Here is a 25,506-nt window from a genome sequence, read left to right on the forward strand (position 1 = left end):
TAAGACCGTGTATTTAGCGGGTGAGGGTACTGACCTCATGGCACGGAGAGCCACTTTATATGCCAGGTCTGCATCGTGTGGCAGCAGTGCAGAAAAGAGGTACTTGGCAAATGTGTGCATAGGAACGCTCTCCCTGTGGATGACCTCACCGAGACCGCTGAATGGACCAGCTATATAGCGTGACGTGAGACATTTGCAGGTTAGGACTGATCGGGGGACACAAAAATGTACCGATAGCAATATCGAATGATTATTGCGGTACCTTCTAGCAGCTGTATGGCCTGTTTCCGCAGGGTCTGGACCAGCAGGTCATCCAGTTCCAGCTCCTGCAGCTTTCCAACAATCTGCTCTTCATTGCGACAAACCTATACAACAACACATTTATTCTTTAAAACACTTATTTCACCTTGTAGTACCAAGAAAGATACATTATGTGGAAATAAAATACATTTTCTATTGTATCTTTTGCCACGTGTGAGCAGCCATACCTTATCCTGAGCATAAAGGCCCTCTGGCATTATCCTCTGCTGACCCATTCCCATCAGAGTCACCTCTAGGGCCAGAGTCAGGTACGACTCCCCTCCATCCTGACTCCCCCATACGGGCACATGCTGGTAGACAGGATTTCTGGGCTCACCCTCTGATGGAAAGAAAAAAAAAATAAGGCTTTGTTACTGATAGTCCCTGCAAAGAAGGCATGCCCATAATGAATGTGTTGGATTAACCTGTCATTCTTTTGTTTGGAAAAGCTAAACTCTAACTTTGAAATTATTTGGGCCCTGATTTAAAGACCTGGTAGAGGGGGGTACACAGGCACATATGAAACAAAAAAACAAAAAAAAAACACCCAACAATTCAAAATGAGACAATATTTCACTTCCATGCACACAATAATGGATGTGCTGGTAGCAAAAGTACAGAGTATTGTTTGATCTGAATAGCTCCCTACAGGCCAGTAACAATGGAAAACATCACCCCCTGTGAAAATCATTAGAAAGGATAACAAATAACAGTGGATACACCCCCCCCCCCACACACACATTCATAGTTCAAGATGCAATTCAGCCTCTTTCTGAAATTGACGTCATAGGGTGAACCCTCTCAGCTATAAAACATTCATTCATTTTCTACTGCTGGAGCCTATCCCAGCTGTCTTCGGGGTGAGAGGCGGGGTACACCCTGGACTGGTTTGCCAGCCAATCACAGGGCACATACAGACAAACAACCATTCACACTCACATTCATACCTATGGGCAATTTGGAGTCGCTAATTAACCTAGCATGTTTTTTGGGAATGTGGGAGGAAACCGGAGTACCCGGTTTAAAAAACCCACGCATGCACGGGGAGAACATGCAAACTCCACACAGAGATGGCCGAGGGTGGAATCGAACCCTGGTCTCCTAGCTGTGAGGTCTAGGTGCCAAATGTGTAAATATATCAGTGTACAGTTACAGTTATGCTGTCGTCACTAAATTCATCACATAGCAACTTAACACCCAAAAGGTGCCCCTGATACAAACATGTATCAGGTACACCCTGGACTGGTGGCCAGCCAATCACAGGGCACATATAGACAAACAACCATTCACACTCACATTCATACCTATGGACAATTTGGAGTTGCTAATTAACCTAGCATGTTTTTTTGGAATGTGGGAGGTAACCGGAGTACCCGGAGAACATGCAAACTCCACACAGAGATGGCCGAGAGAGGAATCGAACCCTGGTCCTCCTAGCTGTGAGGTCTACGCGCTAACCACTCGAACGCCGTGCCGCAGGTTCAGTATATTTTTCATCAAAATTGTAGTCGTTCCAAATTGTTGTGTTGCTGCTGGATGTTCACAGTATCAGAGTTATACTATAATTTAAAAATAGGAAAGTTTAACACAAAAACGGATGAAGCAAATGCAGAGAACGCCCGCCTCGAGTTCTGTTCTTTGCAGTAACGTGTCTAATGGTTGTCATACCTCCGGTGTCCATGGTGCTGTCGTCATCCACCCGACACGTTTCGGTGAGGGTGGTAAACAGGCAGCCGATGGGGTCTAGAGGATGTCCAACCCAGCCTTCCAGGTTAGTCGTAGTGGTCATGCCCCTCTGGAGAAGCTCTGGGGTAGAGACAATCACACAGTAGTAGGGACTTGAACAATACAAAACGTTGTCATGGACGCCAGTAAGAAGTGTGCATTACCTTTCTTTTGGTGCTTGTAGATGTCCATTTCACGCTGCTGCAGGAGGCGGAGCGTGTTGATGATGGCCACGGCCAATCGCAAGGCTTCCCGGGAGTAACCGTGGGAACGCAGGGCGTCTACGCGAGCGCATGCTGTCGGTACATGGTCTGTGTGTTTTGACGAGAGATAAGGTGGCGTCACATGTTAAACACACACATGACCACCGTGCAGTAACGTGTGTGTATGCGTACCAAGCCAAAGGGGAAGGCCCTGCGGGTTAAACAGCAGGCTGTCCTCGTCTCGTTGGTACGACGGCGACATGTAGAAGTCGCTGCTGATGATCCTCTGGAGGTGGCTGCCCTGCCAGTGAAGGTTGCACGCCTCGACGGCGCGGCTGAACACGGTCCTCCTCGGCCGGGATAGCGAGTCTGACAAAAAAAACACGACACACACTCCAGTCAGCACCATGGGTGTACCGTTCCCGCGTACTGCAACACGGCGGGATCATTGCCGACCCTGGGCGAGGTTGCTCTGCGGCAGAGCGTTGGTGATGTTTGGGAGCTCGCTGCCGTAGTTGCCGTCCTCCAGCGGGCACACGTCCATGTCGCTCCACTTCTTCAGCTGCTTCAGCCAGCCGCTCCTCTCGTCGCTCTTGCAGTGGGGGTTTAGCACCACGCACACCCACAATGCACCTGGGAAACCACAGCAGTCTGTTTTAGAATGAATCCTAGACAGGAAGTGGCATAGACGGCAAGACATAGAAGCCCGTACGGTACAGTTGAACTTTTACGAACCAAACCTCACTCACGGTGCAACAAAAATAAGACAAGTGGAACACGCAGATTTATGCTAATAGTAGCTAGCAATGCTGGTAACTGCGGGAGTGCGTGTGTGTGGGCTTCCCAGCATGCTTTGTGGATTATAGTAAGCATCTACCTCCATACCCCATATTTTGGTTGGTCTGTGATGGACGTCCGACAAATTATTGGCCATAATTGATGATATTGGGCGGCACGGCGGTCGAGTGGTTAACGCGCAGACCTCACAGCTAGGAGACCAGGGTTCAATTCCACCCTCTGCCATCTCTGTGTGGAGTTTGCATGTTCTCCCCCGTGCATGCGTGGATTTTCACCGGGTATTCCGGTTTCCTCCCACATTCCAAAAACATGCTAGGTTAATTAGCGACTCCAAATTGTCCATAGGTATGAATGTGAGTGTGAATGGTTGTTTGTCTATATGTGCCCTGTGATTGGCTGGCCACCAGTCCAGGGTGTACCTGATACATGTTTGTATCATGTGCACCTTTTTGGGTGTTAAGTTGCTATGTGATGAATTTAGTGCCGTTGGTAGTGACGGCAGCATAACTGTCACTGTACACTGGTATATTTGCACATTTACACAATTGGCACCTAGACCCCACAGCGAGGAGACCAGGGTTCAATTCCACCCTGTTTTGTTTTATATTTACTTTGCTGTACAAACGCCACCGTAAGCGTCGACTGTCGGGAACGAAGGCTCTGCTGCGCCTCCACGCGGCCTTTTGTGTGCTTTCATTCATACTGTATTAGCATTCACTTGCTAACTGCTAGCACTCTTTGTGTCCATTCACCAGAGGCCCCGCAGTTGCGTGCCGCCCCATCCCCCCCCCCCCCCCCTTCCTCACACAGGAAGTGTTCTCATTGACCCCCCTAAATGCTTTGATTGATTGCACGGAAGATTTGCAAGGTTATTGATCTGGGGGCCTCCATTGTTCACTCGCGATGTGAAAAGGACGGGATAAGTAGAGAAGGACGGCGTGGCTCCGCTGGTTTCCTCAACCTGAGGGTGGTGGGTTCGATCAAAAATAGCGAGCCCCCGGTTGCTCCTGATGCTACGTCATCAGTCTGTAACAGTGTCAAAGCGCTTTGAGCACCTTGGCGGTGGAAAACGCTATACAAGTTAAAGACCATTTAGAATGGTGTGCAACCGCAGTGACGAACAGTTCATACGTTTTATTGTTTGAACGACACATCTGAATTGTGCATGCAATATTTGACCTATCGACCTTGACAGAATGCAAGATTTTTTTTGTCTAATTTTGGACACAAATGACCCCTGGACCACGCGTCAGGTGGAGCGAAGCGGAGTGTTATCCCTGCTGGAACAAATTGATGCGATACAGTGACAATTTTTATTGCAAATGCTGATCCCAAAATCAGAGATGGTTCTTGAGGCATTGAATCGATGGCAACCGGACTATGCAACCCGAACAGTCCGGTTGCCAACCGGACTATGCAACCCGAACAGTCCGGTTGCCAACCGGACTATGCAACCCAAACAGTCCGGTTGCCAACCGGACTATGCAACCCAAACAGTCCGGTTGCCAACCGGACTATGCAACCCAAACAGTCCGGTTGCCAACCGGACTATGCAACCCAAACAGTCCGGTTGCCAACCGGACTATGCAACCCAAACAGTCCGGTTGCCAACCGGACTATGCAACCCAAACAGTCCGGTTGCCAACCGGACTATGCAACCCAAACAGTCCGGTTGCCATTGATTCAATACCCTGAGAACACAGAATGAGAGTATTTGCAGGCGTACGCGGCGTCTGAACGGGTCGTACACACATCATACTTGCCTTTAACGAGGACTTTTTTTTATATAAAATAACAATAATTAGAAGCTACCGCCCCTGGAAATTGTATGCGATGTTAAACGGTTCTGTGTTTTCCGTCCCGTGAAGTCGTAAACGGCCATTTCCACCATCTGTGCTTACCCAGCTCGTCCCAAAGCTGCCTGCATTTGTCCGTCATGCCCGTGCCCTGCTGTCTCCACAGCGACAGTCGTGGATCTGCCATGAACTGTTCCGTGATGAGTGTCAGCATCCGGGCTCCGTTGGAGTCTCGCATTCTGAGCATCTCGCGCACCTGCGAAAAAAGTCGAGAATTCTGGATTTTAGTACAGTTTTGACTTTTAACAAGAATAAGCAGAAATAATAAGCTTAACCATTAAAACGAGAGAACTCTGCATGACCTTAAAGTGGCCTCATCTTAAAAAGGCACCACGGCGGTGTATTTACACAATCCCCAAACAGACAGAGGATTTCCACAGCTATATTTAGCCACACTAAAGACCTGCTCATGCTTCAAGTTTAAACACAGTTTTCCACATCTCCAGATGTTTTCCTGTCTGCCTGGTTGCCAGACACTTATTAAAACTAGCTTGTTCAGTCCGAGAATTCTATTCCGGATGCAATCAAACCCGGACGACACAAGACTAAGCCGAGACACGCTTGTGTATGTTATCTAAACAATAGTATCGATTTTAAGTAATACCAAGTATTAGTCTGTCGAGGCCTTACAGATGTCACATAAACAACTTTGGTCGCAGCATTGACCCCTGGGGTACTCCGCAAACATACAGTATGTTGGTTTTAAAAATGTTATGTTATTTTGCTAGTTTTTCCTCAGTGGAAAAAGTACACTCGACTGTTCTAATGCAATACTGAGAAACTTGAAATTTTTTTAGGTCTGAGGTCTGAATTTGAATGGTCGTCTTTATGTGCCTGATAACTGACTGGCAACCAGTTCATGGTGTACCCGAGCTAGCTGTTTGGTATTATGTTCTTCATGCTCAACCTGACTTACTGGTGCTAACGCTAAAGACTAAGAACAAATCCGTGGAATGCACGGTACCTTTGCAAACATGGAGTTGAGCTGCTTCCCAGAGCCGTAGTATCCTCCCTGGGACAGAAACTGCTTGACTTGTTCCCGGACTTGATCTTCATCCAGGTGCCAGCAGTTGTCGTCATTTATGCTGGCGCCAGCGGTCGGATCGGGGGCACCTGGGGCAACACATGCAAATGTGCGTTATGTGAAGAACGTGTGTTTAGAAAGACTTCCAACAAGCGGGACGGCCATCATCTGTTCCCGTACGCCGCAGGTTTCGCATGATTCGGAAATTTGTCTTGCATTTCGTACAATATTGCATGTATCCCACGTATGCGTTTGCCATGTGGTGGATATCGCTCAGTGAAATTGAGTTCCCAACTATAATTATTTGGTGTCTGTAAAGCAGACAATGCCGTGATGGGGGTGGCTGACGTCACCGGAGCCGACAGACGACTCCAGAACTGGCAACCTAACGAGCAATGTAGCAATAATTTCACTTCATGATTCGTAACAATGACCCCTCTAGCAACCATTAGCGCAGGGGTCTCAAACACGCGGCCCGTGGGCCAAATGTGGCAGTTTGAGGTCCCCGCCTTGATATGAAAGTTTAATGTTAGTGCGGCCCCGCGCAAGTTTTAATATGGATACTGTATGGTATCATGTACCCAGAAAACAATTATTACGTTTGATTAATGTTCACGTTAAAGGTTAAATAACTGTTAATAGTTATCCTCCCTATCCGTGTGGAAGTGGTAAGTTTTTGGCTATTTAAGTTTAAAGGATATAACTTGAAGGCTACCGTTTAGGTCGCTAGCTCTCTAGTTTGCGAGTTAGCATGTGTCTCAAGACCCTGCAGTTGCGCAATATGTTGTAAATAAAAAAAGAGTATAAATGTGACTATAGTCATGTTTTGTCATGTCTACAGGGCTCTAATAATGCTTTGTTCATTTTAATCTGAAAAAAATAATTTGTCTACCCACCAACTATATGTGGTTTCTTAAGTTTTTATTATTTGCCGTTTTATTATTATTATTATTATATTTATTTATTTATTACTGATTGAGTTTCTTTATTCTTGATTTTATTTATTTTTCATCTTATTTTGTGTAGAAAAATAAAAAAGTAAGATATTTGAGAACAGTGGAATGTTTTATCAGAGCTTTTATTGTAGAAATTCGAAACCAAAGCAAAGTTTATTAATTTTTTTTCTGTTTTTAATAAATGCGTTTTTTTTTGTTTTTTTTGGGAAAACCTGATGCGCCCCAGCCTCGCCCAGGCCCTAGCTCCAGTGGCCCCCCAGGTAAATTGAGTTTGAACCCCTGCTGTAAAGGATTAATTGGACCTTTTGGATCACAAAAAAAAAACAGGCAGGATTTGCACGTAAACCACTTTTCTTTAGCCAACATTCTTGTTCTGAGTGTTGTCAAATAACGATTAGCAGACATAGAACCGCTATAAACAAAAAAAAAAAGGCAGCTTTGATCAAGCTGAGGACAGGAAAACCACACATTTTGGACTACGGAAACAAACCAGCAAACAGCCACATTCCTCAATCAAAGAATCACTCAATGTGACCCCTCCTTTTCTTGTCAAGCACAGACAGGAAACACAACGTGGGGTTTCCTGGACTGGAGAGTTGCAGAATGTCAACATTAAGTCTAAGAATGAAACAACGAGATAGCTAAAGAGGTTGTTTTGTAGGTCCACTTCCTTTCTGACATTCCGATACTTTTCCTTCCATCCTTTTCATCTTCGCTCCGAGCTCTCTGACCAACGTCAATCTAGTTTTTACCCAATACCTTCCCGGCCGCCGTACCCGCGACGCCTCAAGAAGATGCAGTGAATGGAGGGAGCGGAGGCGGTAATCGAAGGGAGCCATTTGAAGCCCGGGCTTTTGTAGCCTCTGGAGCAGCGAGGCTCTGATGTGTGACAGCCTCTGGGCTTACATGCCGGACGTTTCAAGTCTGAAGCTCTTTCAAAAAAAAAAAAAAAAAACGCCGTGTTGCTCTGAAGATATCACCGAAGCGGGCTGCACAGCGACTCCAGGGGATGAGGTTTTTTTTCGCAAATCCGGGAAAGTACTTGCGAGATGTTAGACATTTCTGATGGTCAAGAATAAAGTTCTACACAGATTGATAGAAGGATATGAGTGTGGATTTCCTGAAATACATTTAAAAAAAAAACAGAGTGGAGTGTCATCTTCGGGTCAGGGATGAGATCCTGCCCCAAGTGGGAGGAGTTTTAAGTACCTCGGGTCTTTATCACGAGCAGGGCTCGACAATAACGATGTACCGATGGCCCGGGGCAAGTTAAAACAAAATTCATTCATTCATTCATTTTCTACCGCTTTTTCCTCACGAGGGTCGCGGGGGTGCTGGAGCCTATCCCAGCTGTCTTCGGGCGAGAGGCGGGGTACACCCTGGACTGGTCGCCAGCCAATCACAGGGCACATATAGACAAACAACCATTCACACTCACATTCATACCTATGGACAATTTGGAGTCGCTAATTAACCTAGCATGTTTTTGGAATGTGGGAGGAAACAGGAGTACCCGGAGAAAACCCACACATGCACGGGGAGAACATGCAAAACTCCACACAGAGATGGCCGAGGGTGGAATTGAACTCGGGTCTCCTAGGTGTGAGGTCAAGGTGCCAAATATGTAAATATACCAGTGTACAGTGACAGTTATGATGTTGTCACTACCAACAGCACTAAATTCATCACATAGCAACTTAACACCCAGAAGGTGCACCTGATACAAACATGTATCAGGTACACCCTGGACTGGTGGCCAGCCAATCACAGTGCACATATAGACAAACAACCATTCACACTCACATTCATACCTATGGACAATTTGGAGTCGCTAATTAACCTAGCATGTTTTTGGAATGTGGGAGGAAACCGGAGTACCCGGAGAAAACCCACGCATGCACGGGGAGAACATGCAAACTCCACACAGAGATGGCCGAGGGTGGAATTGAACCCTCGTCTCCTAGCTGTGAGGTCTGTGCGCTAACCACTCACCGCCGTGCCGCCTAAAACAAAATTGGGACAAGTAAATCCAATCAGTGATATTCCCGTCGGGGAAGTGTACTTTGGCATTCCGTACTGCCAAGAGTTTTTTTAAGAGCGATTCTTGTTAGGTGTTGGTAAAAAACACGGACTGCGTAATTCCGATGGTAATTTGCAAACCGGTCCTTGCAAATCTTGAAATGGCCCAATCAGAATCGTTCATTTAGTCCACAGTCCGCGTTTTACCCACACCCGTTCTTGTTCGCGATCAACCAATCAGCAATGGTTTGACTACGAAAACATGCGTCCCTGCCAATATCGTCTAATTCAGTGGTCTCAAACACGCGGCCCGCGGGCCAAATGTGGCCCGCAGGACTCTAAGTTTGAGGCCCCCTGCCTTGATATGAAAGTTTACTGTTAGTGCGGCCCGCGTAAGTTTGATATGGATGCACATTCCGCGTTTTTACCAACACCCGTTCTTGTTCGCGATCAACCAATAAGCGATCGTTTCATCGTTTGGGATTTTATTAGCGGCAGCAAATCAAATGATGGCACAAGTGAGATAATCACATTGCCGTGACAATTTGAAGTGGTCACAATGAAACGCCACCGATTAGATCCGATACCAAAGTGCTGATTTTGCTACAAGCTACAAAATCTAGCGCTTCCATTTCTCTGTGTATTTTTCCTCACCTTTGCTTCCACAAATTATTGTTTTGTTTTTTTCTGGATTCAAAACACTTTACTAGTACACAAATGTGTCTATTCAATAATGTTTCATTGTGGTGCACAACTTATAAAAGGAAAAAAGTGCCTAGAAGTCTCTTGACAATCCAGATTTCCATGCAACGTCATGATCTATGTAGGAAAACAACCACAAGAAATGATAATCATTTCATCTTTATTTGAGATTCTCATGTGATGCCACAAAAATTAGATGATTTTGTTTTTAATGTAGAACCCTGACGAGCGAGGGAATGGTGGGACGTGAGAAAGTTGTCTGACTCATCATCTTACAAGCTAGCGGGGTTAGCTTATGTGGTTTTTGTGAGCGTGACTCGGCTTGCATTAGTATATTTTCAGTTGTATTTTACGGCTATGTCTACCAACTGGCCTGGGAACGCTTTGGGATCGACCGGGAGAAGCTGGACGTAGTGACCGAGGAAAGGGTCCGCAACCCGACCTCAGATAAGCGGTCAAAAATGGACGGATTTATGGCATAAAAACATAATAAGGGACATTGTCTTACCGTGGACCTGGTTGATCTCAGAGTTGGACGAGAGGATCTCATCGGCCAGTTTTTGAGCCGTGGGGAGCACTTCTGTGTGATGGGCTGTGATCAGGTACTGGACCAGTTTCTGCAGCTGGTCTCTGTTCATCTGGAACAGCGTCTCCGAGATGGGTAACCGGAGCTTGACCTGCAACACAAATCGAAGGGATCGCATGTTCGCAGGTGATTCGTTGGACCGGAACTAGTCACCTAGTCAAATAAGTCATCTACTATATAGATGAGATGTGAGGAACGTGTCTTTACAAAGACTTCCAAGAAGCGGGACGGCCATCATCTGTTCTGGTACGCCGCAGGTTTCGCATGATTCGGAAATTTGTCGTGCTTTTCGTACAATATTGCACGCATCCCACATGTGGTGTATATCGCTCAGAGAAATTGAGTTCCCAACTATAATTCTTTATTAAATGTGTTTTTTTACTATTTTTTTGGTGTCTGTAAAGCAGACAATGCCGTGATGGGGGTGGCTGACGTCACCGGAGCCGACAGACGACTCCAGAACTGGCAACCTAACCAGCAATGTAGCAATAATTTCACTTCATGATTCATTTTTTTTTGGTGTCTGTAAAGCAGGGGACTCAAACACGCGGCCCGCGGGCCAACTGTGGCCCGCAGGACACTAGTTTGAGGCCCCCGCCTTTATATGGAAGTTTAATGCAAGTTTGATATGGATGCTGCGGTATCATGTACCCAGAAAAAATTATTACATTTGATTAATGTTCATGTTAAAGGTTAAATAACTCTTAATAGTTATCCTCCCTATCCGTGTGGAAGTGGTAAGTTTTTGGCTTTTTAAGTTTAAAGGAAATAACTTGGGAGGCTACCGTTTAGGTCGCTAAACACCTAGTCAACTAGTCATCTACTATATAGTCCTAGTCCATATAGTCCATATTAGGCCGGCCCCGATAATATACGTACCTGTTCGGGTTTGCGAATCCTGTAGAGGGACAGCGCTACCACATGGGCGCAGTAGAAAATGTCGCGGTTCCCACAGCCGCAGGTGACCGAGGTTATTTTACACCGATCAAAGCTGATGGCCACCTTGTGGGTCACCTCCGGTTCTGATGTGGTGGCGGGTTCCGTTACGGTGCCGCTCAGGTGAAACCCTGCACAAAACAAGAGAGGAGACAAAAATAACCATATTAGAACAGTTTGACTGATCTTTCGAGGAACACAGAATATCATGTTCCATGCCTATATGAACATGGAAACTACCAAAAGACAGATTAGACGCCCGTTTTTCATCAGGAAAACATTTTTGTTTCTACCTTTTCCAGTTCTTTAGTAATCAACAATAGAACATCGGTAAGTTTCAGGAAAATAACACTTCCTAACTAAAAAAAAAGGACGAAAACTAGGTACATATTCTTACAAATATGTGATAATACATGTAAAATGCACAGAATACATGTACCACTTTACAAAAACATATGAAATTTCACACTTTGTTCTGCAGTCCTTGAACACACCATGACTTAGTGTGACGCTACCACAGCTTCATTCATTCATTTTCTACCGCTTTTTCCTCATGAGGGTTGCAGGGGGTCGCTGGAGCCTATCCCAGCTGTCTTGGGGCGAGAGGCGGGGTACACCCTGGACTGGTCGCCAGCCAATCACAGGGCACATATAGACAAACAACCATTCACACTCACATTGATACCTATGGACAATTTGGAGTCGCTAATTAACCTAGCATGTTTTTTTTGGAATGTGGGAGGAAACCGGAGTACCCGGAGAAAACCCACGCATGCACAGAGGAGAACATGCAAACTCCACACAGAGATGGGCGAGGGTGGAATTGAACCCTGGTCTCTTAGCTGTGAGGTCTAGGTGCCAAATGTGTAAATGTGCAAATATACCAGTGTACAGTTAGAGTTATGCTGTTGTCACTACCAACAGCACTACATTCATCACATAGCAACTTAACACCCAAAAGGTGCACCTGATACAAACATGTATCAGGTACACCCTAGACTGGTGGCCAGCCAATCACAGGGCACATATAGACAAACAACCATTCACACTCACATTCATACCTATGGACAATTTGGAGTCGCTAATTAACCTAGCATGTTTTTGGAATGTGGGAGGAAACCCGGAGTACCCGGAGAAAACCCACGCATGCACAGGGAGAACATGCAAACTCGAGGGTGGAATTGAACCCTGGTCTCCTAGCTGTGAGGTCTGTGCGCTAACCACTTGACCGCCGTGCCGCCCGCTACCACCAAATAGAAGACAAACTAATCACCGTTCATTAACTTGAACCAGTTAAATCCCGGGAGACTCATTGACACAGTTGGAGAGAAACCTTCTCTAGCCTGCTAGCCTCCAGCGCTAGCCCGGTGACAATGCTAAAGGCTACATCGTAACTCCAGCTCTTCTTTTCATCATCTTACATTATCAGAACGATTTGGTAAGGATAAAAACCCGTGTTAGCAGAGTACCATCTCACCCAACGGGGGGATCCTAAAAATGTCGAACTGTGGACTAGAGTCCAATGTCCCTTTCTCAAGATGATGACTCAGTGGAGGCTAACGCGTCCGGCTAAACACTGACTGATTAATAAATCACAAGGTGTGTCTAATGTGCAACAGATCATCATCCGGTGAAGTAAAATTCCGTCGGACAGAACTTCATAAATCATTGAAAATGAAAGGGAAATGGAGGAATGGATTTACGGTCCCGAAGGGGGACGCTTGTAACTCTTTAATCCCCATCAAATAGTCCAAGTTCAGACAGATATTATGTTGGGAAAAGGTGGGAAGAGCAAGTATGTGCTTGGTACTTTTGGTTTATTGGACGGTTGCTGGTTTAAAGTATCCTTGGGCAAGGTACTATTTATTGGTAAGACAGCAAGTTGGTCCACAGCCAGAAAGGAGGACGTACAACTAGCAACCTGGAAAAAGCAATGACAGGTTTATTCTGGGCTACGGAGGGATCGGGGACGGGGGGGCATGTCGAAAGCTTGTTTTCACCAACACTCAGGTCCCACCCCCACAATGACATTCTGGGGTAGGAGCCAGCATGGTGGCGTGGCATAATAAGGGCTTGTTAAGCCATCTCCTTGGCAAAGTCCCACCAACAGGCTTCCCCCCCACCAAATGTTGTCAGCACACACACAAGGAATCAGACACACGCTCCCTTCCGATGCAATCAATTTCAACCCCTCTTTCACCGTCACAAAGACTACAGGAAAAGGAGGAGGATACAACAACAGAAAACCTGATGAGGTTGAGTCAACCCCTGCATACGTTCTAGGAACCAGTCTATGGAAAGTAACATCACCATGAACCGCCATGGAACACCAGGACGTCCTCAAATGAACGCTAGACTCTAGATCAGGGGTCTCAAACTCAATTTACCTGGGGGCCACTGGAGCTAGGGTCTGGGCAAGACTGGGCCGCATCAGGTTTTCCAAAAAAAAACCTCCCAAAAAACCAAACATTCCACTGTTCTCAAATATCTTAATTTTTCTGCACAAAATAAGATGAAAAATAAATAAACAAATCAATAATAAAGAAAATCAATGAATCAGTAATAAATAAATATAATAATAATAATAAAAACGTAAGAAACCAAATATAGTTGGTGGGTAGACAAATGATTTTTTTCAGATTAAAATGAACAAAGCATTATTAGAGCCCTGTAGACATGACAAAACACGACTATAGTCACATTTATACTCTTTTTATTTACAACATATTGCGCAACTGCAGGGTCTTGAGACACATGCTAACTCGCAAACTAGAGAGCTAGCGACCTAAACGGTAGCCTTCAAGTTATTTCCTTGAAACTTAAATAGCCAAAAACTTACCACTTCCACACGGATAGGGAGGATAACTATTAACAGTTATTTAACCTTTAACATGAACATTAATCAAACGTAATCATTTTTTCTGGGTACATGATACCATACAGCATCCATATCAAACTTATGTGGGCCGCACTAACATTAAACTTTCATATCAAGGCAGGGGCCTCAAACTAATGTCCTGCGGGCCACATTTGGCCCGCGGGCCGCGTGTTTGTGACCCCTGAATTAGACAATATTGGCAGGGACGCGTGTTTTCATAGTCAAATGATCGCTGATTGGTTGATCGCGAACAAGAACGGGTGTGGGTAAAACGCGGACTGTGGACTAAATAAACGATTCTGATTGGTCCATTTCAAGATTTGACATGGCCGAGAGTGGAATTGAACTCGGGTCTCCTAGCTGTGAGGTCAAGGTGCCAAATGTGTAAATATACCAGTGACAGTTATGATGTTGTCACTACCAACAGCACTAAATTCATCACATAGCAACTTAATACCCAAAAGGTGCACCTGATACAAACATGTATCAGGTACACCCTGCACTGGTGGCCAGCCAATCACAGGGCACATATAGACAAACAACCATTCACACTCACATTCATACCTATGGACAATTTGGAGTCGCTAATTAACCTAGCATGTTTTTTGGAATGTGGGAGGAAACCGGAGTACCCGGAGAAAACCCACGCATGCACGGGGAGAACATGCAAACTGGGTGGAATTGAACCCTGGTCTCCTTGTTGTGAGGTCTCCGCGCTAACCACTCGACCACCATGCCGCCCTGTAAATATCCAGTATATAGCTAATATAACTGATAAACAAGTATAGAAATGAAGTCAAATCTACTTCATATTGTAGTAGCTAAATATAGAGTATGTATGTTTTTACTTACTACTAACCGGTTTTACTTTATATTGAAGTAAAAAAGTAGCGTTTTGTCGGGAGGAAGTACATCCTGCTTTATCCTTTCCTGCTTAAACTGTTGCACTTCCTGAAGTCTTTTAGGCAGGTACTCACACATGTGAGTGCTTGTCTGTGTGTGTGTGTGTGTGTGTGTCTTCAGCAGATGGGAATGCAATCAATGACACTTGATTTAAAAAAAAAAAAAAAGATGCTGCATCCGACAGTCTGCTAGCACGTACACACGCACATAAAAACACAAACCTTTTCAAAGCATTTCTGCTTTTGTTCTTAACGCCACAGCCAACAGATGAAACGGGGGGGGCGATATTCACACAGAAGATGTCACTGATCACACACACACACACACACACACACACACACTGGTGCTTTGTAGCACACGACGGGACTGGTTTGGCTAACTAGATCAATCTGGAACAAAGGTGCTTATTTAGTGGGAATGTTGCCAAGTACAATGATGCGGCCTTCTCCTCGGGGAACATGACACACACACACACACACACACACACACACGCCTCGTGCGTATTGTCTCCCGTCTTACAGGTATAGCACACGCTCGCCCCCGCTGACCAAAAAAAAACGCCAAGAGTTTATAATTGATGGATGCAACGTGAACATTAGAGCGAAACGTACAAAAACGAGCGCCATTGTACAGCTCGCCATTGTGTATATGCCCCTACAATCGCACACACAGCGCCGCCATCTGTCACTCCTTGGCAACCCCCGCCCACTCTGCAGCCAGGCAACCAATGAGAAGGCAGATAATTCGTCCTGCTCATAGGCCATTAACCCTAATCAGCTGGGGGAATGGAGCTTGGGGCGGCGAGCCAGTGTGTATATATGTGCACACACACACATATTTAAATAGAAAGCAGTCTTATTCCGCTAAAGCCTCCCCGCAGACCTTGCAGACAAACAAACGTATAAAAAAAAAAAAAATCCCGCATTCCGCTCCATTCTCAAGCACGAGTCTAAAGGTATTCTAATGTGCATTAAAACTAGTCAATTGATTGTTACATAAAGAAAATCAATCAGTAATAAATACATAAATATAATAATAATAATAAAACGGCAACATAAGAAACCACATAGTTGGTGGGTAGACAAATTATTTTTTTCAGATTAAAATTAAAGCATTATTAGAGCCCTGTAGACATGACAAAACACGACTATAGTCACATTTATACTCTTTTTATTTACAACATATTGCGCAACTGCAGGGTCTTGAGACACATGCTAACTCGCAAACTAGAGAGTTAGCGACCTAAACGGTAGCCTTCAAGTTATTTCCTTGAAACTTAAATAGCCAAAAACTTACCACTTCCACACGGAGAGGGAGGATAACTATTAACAGTTATTTAACCTTTAACATGAACATGAATCAAACGTAATCATTTTTTTCTGGGTACATGATACCATACAGCATCCATATCAAACTAACATTAAACTTTCATATCAAGGCGGGGGCCTCAAACTAGTGTCCTGCGGGCCACATTTGGCCCACGTGTTTCTTTTTTTTTTAATAAATGCGTTTTTTTTTGGGGAAAACCTGATGCGGCCCAGTCTCACCCAGACCCGCTCTCCAGTGGCCCCCCAAGTAAATTGAGTTTGAGACCCCTGCGCTAACACGGATTTGTGTAATATGTCAAGCGGGCGCACAAACACTGTCATCTTTCCTTCCTCCTTTTTCGACCCTTGGCAAACCTGGCCTAGTATTCTTCCCCCTCCAGCAGCCATCATATCCCCTGCAGCCCTTCCCATCTCCCATCTGTTCTGACAGCTTCAAGGTTAACACAGCACCCCTCTGCTTGCTCTCATTCACACACACACACACACACACACGGCCCTGTATTCAATCAGCCATCTATCTGTGCACAACAGACATGCATATGTGGCCATAACACGCAGACCCCACTGAATCATCTCCTCCCTCTGCCTATCCATCTATGCATCCATCCATCATCCAGCCGTCCATCCCTTTCCTTTCGCAGTGTTTGCTGATGCGATAACAACCGGATTGTTTCATTTGTGATTTCCCAGAAGCCCTGTCCCGAGCGCGCTGGTGAGAAAAAAAAAAAATGCTCACTAACCGCGGGGACTCATTTGTCATGTTTACACTGAATTGATTACCTGATTTTCGCTATTCGCTTGCAACCTGGGGGGGAGGGGGGCGGAGTGGGGGTAGGGTGTGCGCTGGGTTAATCAAGCTTTTCAGCACATGTGCGACTGTAACAAAAAAAATCATAAACAATGCAGTGGGGAATCGGGCAAGTTGACCCCCAACTTTTGTGTTACAGAAGTAGCGGTTAGCAAAACGTTCTTACGTGAATGATTGAAAATTAATCAGACAACGCAGGAATCGGTACAGGTGGTCATCGGTGTGACAAGTTTTGTGGTCGAAGGGCAAGCGGTCTCGGTAGGGAAGTCGGGACTTGCTCTATTTTTGTCCACCAAGGGGATAATCGAGGCGTTAGCGGGTCTATGACGCCTAATCGCTCCTATGTCGGCCTTCTCCCTTCGTCAACCAGTGAGTCGGCGAAACTCGAGTCTTCGTCAACCGGTGAGTCGGCGAAACTTGAGTCTTCGTCAACCAGTGAGTCGGCGAAAGTCGAGTCTTGGTCAACCAGTGAGTCGGCGAAACTCGAGTCTTGGTCAACCGGTGAGTCGGCGAAACTCGAGTCTTGGTCGACCGGTGAGTCGGCGAAAGTCGAGTCTTGGTCGACCGGTGAGTCGGCGAAAGTCGAGTCTTGGTCGACCGGTGAGTCGGCGAAAGTCGAGTCTTGGTCGACCGGTGAGTCGGCGAAAGTCGAGTCTTGGTCGACCGGTGAGTCGGCGAAAGTCGAGTCTTGGTCAACCGGTGAGTCGGCGAAACTTGAGTCTTGGTCAACCAGTGACTCGGCGAAACTCGAGTCTTGGTCAACCAGTGACTCGGCGAAACTCGAGTCTTCGTCAACCAGTGAGTCGGCGAAACTCGAGTCTTCGTCACCAGTGAGTCGGCGAAACTCGAGTCTTCGTCAACCAGTGAGTCGGCAAAACTCGAGTCTTCGTCAACCAGTGAGTCGACGAAACTCGAGTCTTCGTCAACCAGTGCAATACGGAGTTATTCCGACAAGTGAAAGAAAAACTCAGGGGAAGTCGGTATCACGTGATGTTGATGTTTACGTTTTACTGCGCATGCCCTATTGACTATTCTGTTGGATTTTCACGGACAAGAGATTGGAATATTAAGTATATATAATATACCATTGTTTCCCGAAAGGTCATTCGGCAAGAGAGAAACTCGAGTGTTGAGTGAAAATTACAATTTCCGACTTCTGAATGAAGAAAGAAGTTTCTGGCTCACTCCTGATTGATCACAGCCCATGATGTCACTTCCTGTGACATTGTCTGATCTTGGCTGATTGGCATGAGAAAGTCACATGACTGTTTTTTTTAAGTTACCATATATGGTTACTTTTAAGCCCCAAAAGACACCAGCCAGGTCCAAATATTCTTATTTCCATACATTTGCTTCTCAACACACTCATCTGCATGACTTCCTGCTAACTACGGATAACACCAACAACCCCAAAAGTGAGCCAAACGCCAAACTGTGAAAGCTCTGCATGAAAAGTTAATGCGGTTATGCACACACACACACATTTGCGCATTTTCACACGTGGATTTCCCTTTTTGTGTGGCCCTTATATCAAATTCTGTGTGTCCGTCTCTCTCTCTCTCTCTCTCCCCTCTGCTGTTCTTTTGTTGCCCGGCTCTCGCACTTTGCCCTTTTTTCCCCTAAACCAGCCGTGACCTAAGCCATGCTTTTTGTTTAATACAGCGGCATGCAAAGTATAAGAGAAGCCATCTGCCCTGTGCATACAGGCGCTGTCTTTGGAACAACAACAACGACTGGCATCACAATACCTCTTTAGTTTGTGTGTTGGTGTGTGTGTGTGTGTGTGTGTTCTTCAAGTGCAGTCTGCAGGGCAAGATAAGTATGCATTTAAGAGGCTCGTATTTCCTTTGAGGAATGGAAAAGAGGCAAAAATTGTTCCGTTCGGAGTTGGCACAGCGGCGAGAATGACATGCTGGCAAACAAACACAAATAAAAAACACAGGAAGAAGGCACACCGCCCCGGCGTTTGTAGTTAGCCCGGAACGCACAATAAAGACATTAAGCTTTGTTGTTTTTCCACCGAGAGGAATGTTTTCTTGCCGTTTTGTGTGAAGTGGATTTAGGCAAAACGACATGGTTTGGGTTTATCGTGCAGCATATTTCTTTCGCTTCTTTCACTCGCTGCAGCTAAACGGCTACACTATGATGAAAGCAGGGCAATGAAATTGTGGAAATGTATTTTTCACGTAAAGAAGAAATGAAGAAAAGGGGAAATCACAGACTGGATGTGGATTGTGCGTCAAAAAGTGGTGACTTTTAAGTGATTATTTGACAAAAATAATCAAAACTGACTGCAAAGACGAGATACAGTGTGTATGCAAGGAGTTAGTGAATGGTAATGGTAATGGTTTTATTTGATTTGAACATGCATCAGATTACAATTGAATGCATCCCATAATCAGTTCACAGTTCCACATGTCCAAAAGGAGTAGGAAGAAGCAAAGCTTATTAAATCCTACCCCTCCATCTGGTACTTTTACAATCAGTAACTGTTACATTTGCTTTAACTGCCAAATTATCACCAAAAAATGAACAAATACTTGCTCAACCTGGGAATTTTTCTGACTCTCGAATACGCAAGGAAGACTCAAGTTTCGCTGACTCACTGGTTGACGAAGACTCAAGTTTCGCTGACTCACCGGTTGACGAAGACTCAAGTTTGACTGACTCACCGGTTGACGAAGACTCAAGTTTCGCCGACTCACCGGTTGACCAAGACTCAAGTTTCGCCGACTCACCGGTCGACGTGGTCTCACGTGGTCTTTGGAGGAATACAATTGAGCTTTATATTTACTATGGATCCCTTTTCAGGCAATTTAGCCAAAAAATGCGAAATTCTAAGCGGAGTATAATGACTGAAAGGACAAGATTGTGGGTAAAGGCGGCCAAAATTCCTACATAAGATGTCCGTCATGTAGGAGAAACATAGGGTAGGATAGGATTTGGACAGGATGCCTCCTGGACGCCTCTCTGGGGAGGTGTTCAGGGCATATCAGACAGGTACGAGGACCTGGGGATAGAACCAGGACACGTTGGAGAGACTTTGGGAATTTCTCTGGATCCTCTGGGAGAAGCTGGATAACTCGCCATTGGTACAAGGAAGAAGACGGATGAGTGGATGTGCAGAATACTGAATACTCATCATATGAAAATCCATAATTAACACATTTGACTAAATATACAACGCGTTTCAGTGACACATTTTCCTCTTAACACAAAAGGCCACAACATTTATGGGCTTGTTGTTTGATCCATTTGCATGTCTGAGGTTGACAGACCTTTCCCACCTCCTGATTGGACTCCGCCCCCACAGAGCTGATCATGGCTTGGCTTGCACAATCATGCATGAAATGAATGATTAATGAAATATAATGAAAACAGCTTGCAAGCCAATATACAAGCTGACAATCCACACATGCCCTCTCACACACACACACACACACACACACATAGACGGGAGGGTGGGGGGGGGGGAATTCTGGTTGACTTCATCAAGCCCTCATCAAGCCTAGCCACCATATGGGGATGGGGCCCAAAACAGAGGGGGATTTGATTGTGTGTGTGCGCATTATAGAGACACCCCCGTGTTAACGCAAGCACAAAGGAAATATGCATCACCAAATCAGTTTGCATACATTATGATGCTACTACATTAAGAGGACCCGTCCCCCTCCCAACTCACGCAGCCTAAAAGGTGCGCTAAGGTCAAAGTAGCTCAAGAGACCCTCACTCGTGACCATCTTGCTGACGTGGCAGACAGTCATGCAACAGCCATACATTGAGGTTTAATCTGGGCGTGACCTGCTTTATCTTGACCCCCCCCCCCCTTCCTCTCCGGCTTCCCTACACTACATGCTCCCCCCACAGTCAAACCTTTCACAGACTGGTACATCCCGCTTCCCCGAGCACCGCCTCCCCGCGGCACCCCCATTAAGAACCGGGCTGCAGGCCTCGAGGCTGGAGCTTTGCCTGTCATTGTCAGACCTCGATGGGAGAAAGGCAACTGGCAGGCAGGAGGACTTGGTGGTGGAAGCCAGCTAGTGAGAGGACATGCTAGTGAGCATCGCAAATAGCTTTAACGACTAAGTGAAGATGATGTAATGGAACGTTCCATTTGATTCAAATGACGTGGAAATACCGTACAGACCCAGAAATGGTGGTAGGATATGTACGGGGCTCTATGTGATTACGTCTATGGTTTAGATCTCTTGGGATGTAGGTCAATAGTGAGGGTTTGTCATCCTGGACATGACCTTTATGCCGAGTTACCAGAGTGAATCCAGTACCCGAGTCAAATAATCAATGTTTTTGGACTACTCATTCATTTCAATCTGCTAAACGAAGACTCACATTTGACTTAATCATCGGTCGGTATTCAGCAGACTCCAGATTCACTGACTCACGATGGAGCTTTTGCGACTTCCTGCACATGCGATTTGTGACCTGAGTGAACCCGAGTTTCCTCATCACTGTTTTGGACTTCTCTTTCACTTCAACACTTGTTGCTGTTGCTTTAACTGCCAAATTATCACCAAAAAATGAACAAATTTGCTCAAACTTGCTCAGCCTAGGAATTTAGCCGACTCCCGGATACACAGGGAAGACTCAAGTTTCACTGACTCACTGGTTGACGAAGACTCAAGTTTCGCCGACTCACTGGTTGACGGAGACTCAAGTTTCGCCGACTCACTGGTTGACGAAGACTCAAGTTTCGCCGACTCACCGGTTGACCAAGACTCAAGTATCGCCGACTCACCGGTTGACAAAGACTCAAGTATCGCCGACTCACCGGTTGACAAAGACTCAAGTATCGCCGACTCACCGGTTGACAAAGACTCAAGTATCGCCGACTCACCGGTTGACAAAGACTCAAGTTTCGCTGACTCACCGGTTGACAAAGTCTCAAGTTTCGCCGACTCACTGGTTGACGAAGACTCAAGTTTCACTAGCTTACCGCTACTCAAGAGTGACTGACTTGTGTCTGTAACATGTCCATAGGTATGAATGTGAGTGTGAATGGTTGTTTGTCTATATGTGCCCTGTGATTGGCTGGCCACCAGTCCAGGGTGTACCTGATACATGTTTGCATCAGGTGCACCTTTTGGGTGTTAAGTTGCTATGTGATGAATTTAGTGCTGTTGGTAGTGACGACAGCATAACTGTAACTCTACACTGATATATTGCACATTTACACATTTGGCACCTAGACCTCACAGCTAGGAGGCCAGGGTTCAATTCCACCCTCGGCCATCTCTGTGTGGAGTTTGCATGTTCTCCCCGTGCATGCGTGGGTTTTCTCCGGGTACTCCGGTTTCCTCCCACATTCCAAAAACATGCTAGGTTAATTAGCGACTCCAAATTGTCCATAGGTATGAACGTGAGTGTGAATGGTTGTTTGTCTATATGTGCCCTGTGATTGGCTGGCGACCAGTCCAGGGTGTGCCCAGACAGCTAGGATAGGCTCCAGCACCCCGGGTGTCAGTGTCATGATGCCTTTTCCCACTTCCAAATCGTGCCACGTACTACTTGACCGGTAGACTGTTAAATATAGAAGCATCACGGTTTCTATTTGGCAGCAATCTCTTGCCGCATCGACTCGACAAAGCATCCTATTGTCAGATCACAACACAAAAGCAAGCAATCATCCATGTCAACGGTTACTCACAAATAGGTAGCTGTGCAACTGTGCAATGGACACACACACACACAGACACACACACTCGTGGGGGAACCAGTAATGTCAGTCACTATGTGCAAAAGCCAAACACGGGCAAATGTGTGTATGCACACACATCTTGGCATAATGTCAGCTCACACACACACACGCGCACACACACACACACACACACACACACACACACACACACACACACACACACACAGAGGGGGAGCAGGGGAAGAGAAGGCTGGTAAACAATGCTGCACAATGCTCTTTAGCAGCCTTGACTTGACAAAAGACTTCCAAATGCCAGACATTCAATTGAGCCTCTTTCCCTCAGACTAACACTTTGAGTAAGAGAGGCTGAGACCTTGACAACATGCAGTGGAGGATGTACAATATAATGTTCCATACAACATCCTTTATAGTTTTTCTTCTCGGTATACTACAAATACTACTTACACGACCAATGGTCTATTTCCCAGAATAAAAAAGTACAGCACGTTTCTCATATCATATCAGTGCGACTCTAAAGTTTTACTATCTCGATGTGACGACCACTCGTATTGATTTTCGACACCTGGTAACACCGTGTAAAGCAGGGGTCTCAAACTAAATTTACTTGGGGAGCCACTGGAGCTAGGGCAGGGGTGGGCAAACTACGGCCCGGGGGCCACATCCGGCCCGCCAAGTGTTTGAATACGGCCCGCCCAATCTTTCAAAAGTATTTAATTTAAACTCAACATACAACCTGGCATCATGGCCTGAGCCAACCTTTTGATGGTTGTATCAATTTCGTTGTTTGACATGGTCTGTTGTTTAATAAAGAATAATTATTATATTATTATTATAACTATTATGATTATTATATTTATTATATTAATGCTAATTATTATATTAATTATATATAATAATCTTGTTATATTTGCATATTTTACATAATAATAATATAATAATTATTTTAATTTTATTTTTATTATAATTTATTATTTTTAAAATATTTAAATATAAATATAAAATAATAAATAATAATAGCAGATTGCATGACAATTTTACAGATACAATAATACCAGGTGGACTGTTACGTGTAAAATATATAGTCTGCCCCCCCCCCCCGGAAATTTTGTTATCAATGCGGCCCGCGAGTCAAAAAGTTTGCCCACCCCTGAGCTAGGGTCTGGGCGAGACTGGGCCGCATCAGGTTTTCAAAAAAAAAACAACCCAAAAATACATTTATTAAAAACATTTTTTCTACAATAAAAGCTCTGATAAAACATTCCACTGTTCTCAAATATCTTAATTTTTATTTTTCTGCACAAAATAAGATGAAAAATAAATAAACAAATCAAGAATAAAGAAAAGCAATCAATCAGTAATAAATAAATAAATATAATAATAACAATAAAACGGCAAATAATAAAAAAAACATAAGAAACCACATATAGTTGGTGGGTAGACAAATGATTTTTTTTCACATTAAAATGAACAAATCATTATTAGAGCCCTGTAGACGTGACAAAACACGACTATAGTCACATTTATACTTTTTTATTTACAACATATTGCGCAACTGCAGGGTCTTGAGACACATGCTAACTCGCAAACTAGAGAGCGACCTAAAACGGTATCCTTCAAGTTATTTCCTTTAAACTTAAATTGACAAAAACTTACCACTTCCACACTAATAAGGAGGATAACTATTAAGAGTTATGTAACCTTTAACATGAACATTAATCAAACTTAATATTTTTTTCTGGGTACATGATACCATACAGCATCCATATCAAACTAACATTAAACTTTCATATCAAGGCGAGGGCCTCAAACTAGTGTCCTGCGGGCCACATTTGGCCCACGGGCCGCGTGTTTGGGACCCCTGGTGTAAAGTAAGTGGGTTTATCAAGCCTTGACAATTTGTTATGCTAACAACACAGCTGTGTAGACACAACTCTGCCCCCCCCCTCATAAATCACACCGCCATGTTGGTGTGCACAGACCAGGGTAGGTAGCAACTGCAAATGAACCTCGTCAAAAGTCTAACCCCTCAGAAGAAAACCCAAATATGACACTCCCAATTTCAAGTTGCCAGAAGGTCAGCTTGATGCTTTTCATTTTTTTGGGTATGACTTGAGGCTGCTGCCCACTGGGCGCCACATTCATTCTATCGTTGTTTCGGGGTCTCTCTGTAGATCGTCACCGAAGACGGACACTCAAGTTTGACCGGCTCACGGTTGCAACATGTCGAGTTGAGTTTTTGTGCGTAAATTATCATTGTTTTCTGGTTGGACCTCATGAATACTCCAAAAATATGCATTTCTTAACCAGTATTTTCCCGCTAAATAAAGAAAAATACAAATGTAAGGCATTCAGAAGACGCATTAAAATAAGTATTTTCGCCTTTTTCCTGATTACGGAGTCGCCACAGTATATCTTTTTGATAACGCATACTGATTTTTGGCTCGAGCCCTTTTATATTCTGGATGCACTTCCTGACAAAATACCAATGGTGCTTACTAGTGGAGATTCGAACCAGAGGTATCCACTCCAAAGTCCAGAAGGCTAACCACTACACCACGGCAAGACTCATTTAAAGAATTAATTCATTCATTTTCAACTGCTTTTTCCTCACGAGGATCACGGGGGTGCTGGAGCCTATCCCAACTGTCTTTGGGCGAGAGGCCCAAAACCCTGGTCTCCTAGCTGTGAGGTCTAGGTGCCAAATGTGTAAATGTGCAAATGTATCAGTGTACAGTTACAGTTATGCTGTCGTCACTACCAACAGCACTAAATTCATCACATAGCAACTTAACACCCAAAAGGTGCAC

The 25,506-nt window shown here is 44.9% G+C and overlaps 1 protein-coding gene across 1 annotated transcript in view; it reads right to left on the reverse strand.

Moving 5' to 3' along the window:
• Positions 1-25,506, reverse strand: part of zswim5 (zinc finger, SWIM-type containing 5) — a 58,341-nt gene that overhangs the window by 7,330 nt on the left and 25,505 nt on the right. Inside the window, exons 2-12 of the mRNA XM_058066294.1 lie at positions 11,049-11,236; positions 10,092-10,260; positions 5,847-5,995; positions 4,928-5,078; positions 2,685-2,861; positions 2,421-2,597; positions 2,190-2,336; positions 1,969-2,106; positions 489-640; positions 263-365; positions 35-170 (exon numbers count right to left, since the gene is read on the reverse strand). Coding sequence (XP_057922277.1) covers positions 35-170; positions 263-365; positions 489-640; positions 1,969-2,106; positions 2,190-2,336; positions 2,421-2,597; positions 2,685-2,861; positions 4,928-5,078; positions 5,847-5,995; positions 10,092-10,260; positions 11,049-11,236 — 1,687 coding nt within the window. The remainder of the gene's footprint in view (positions 1-34; positions 171-262; positions 366-488; positions 641-1,968; positions 2,107-2,189; positions 2,337-2,420; positions 2,598-2,684; positions 2,862-4,927; positions 5,079-5,846; positions 5,996-10,091; positions 10,261-11,048; positions 11,237-25,506) is intronic.

Source organism: Doryrhamphus excisus, chromosome 3, assembly GCF_030265055.1.
Source record: "Doryrhamphus excisus isolate RoL2022-K1 chromosome 3, RoL_Dexc_1.0, whole genome shotgun sequence".
Classification (NCBI taxonomy): Eukaryota; Metazoa; Chordata; class Actinopteri; order Syngnathiformes; family Syngnathidae; genus Doryrhamphus; species Doryrhamphus excisus.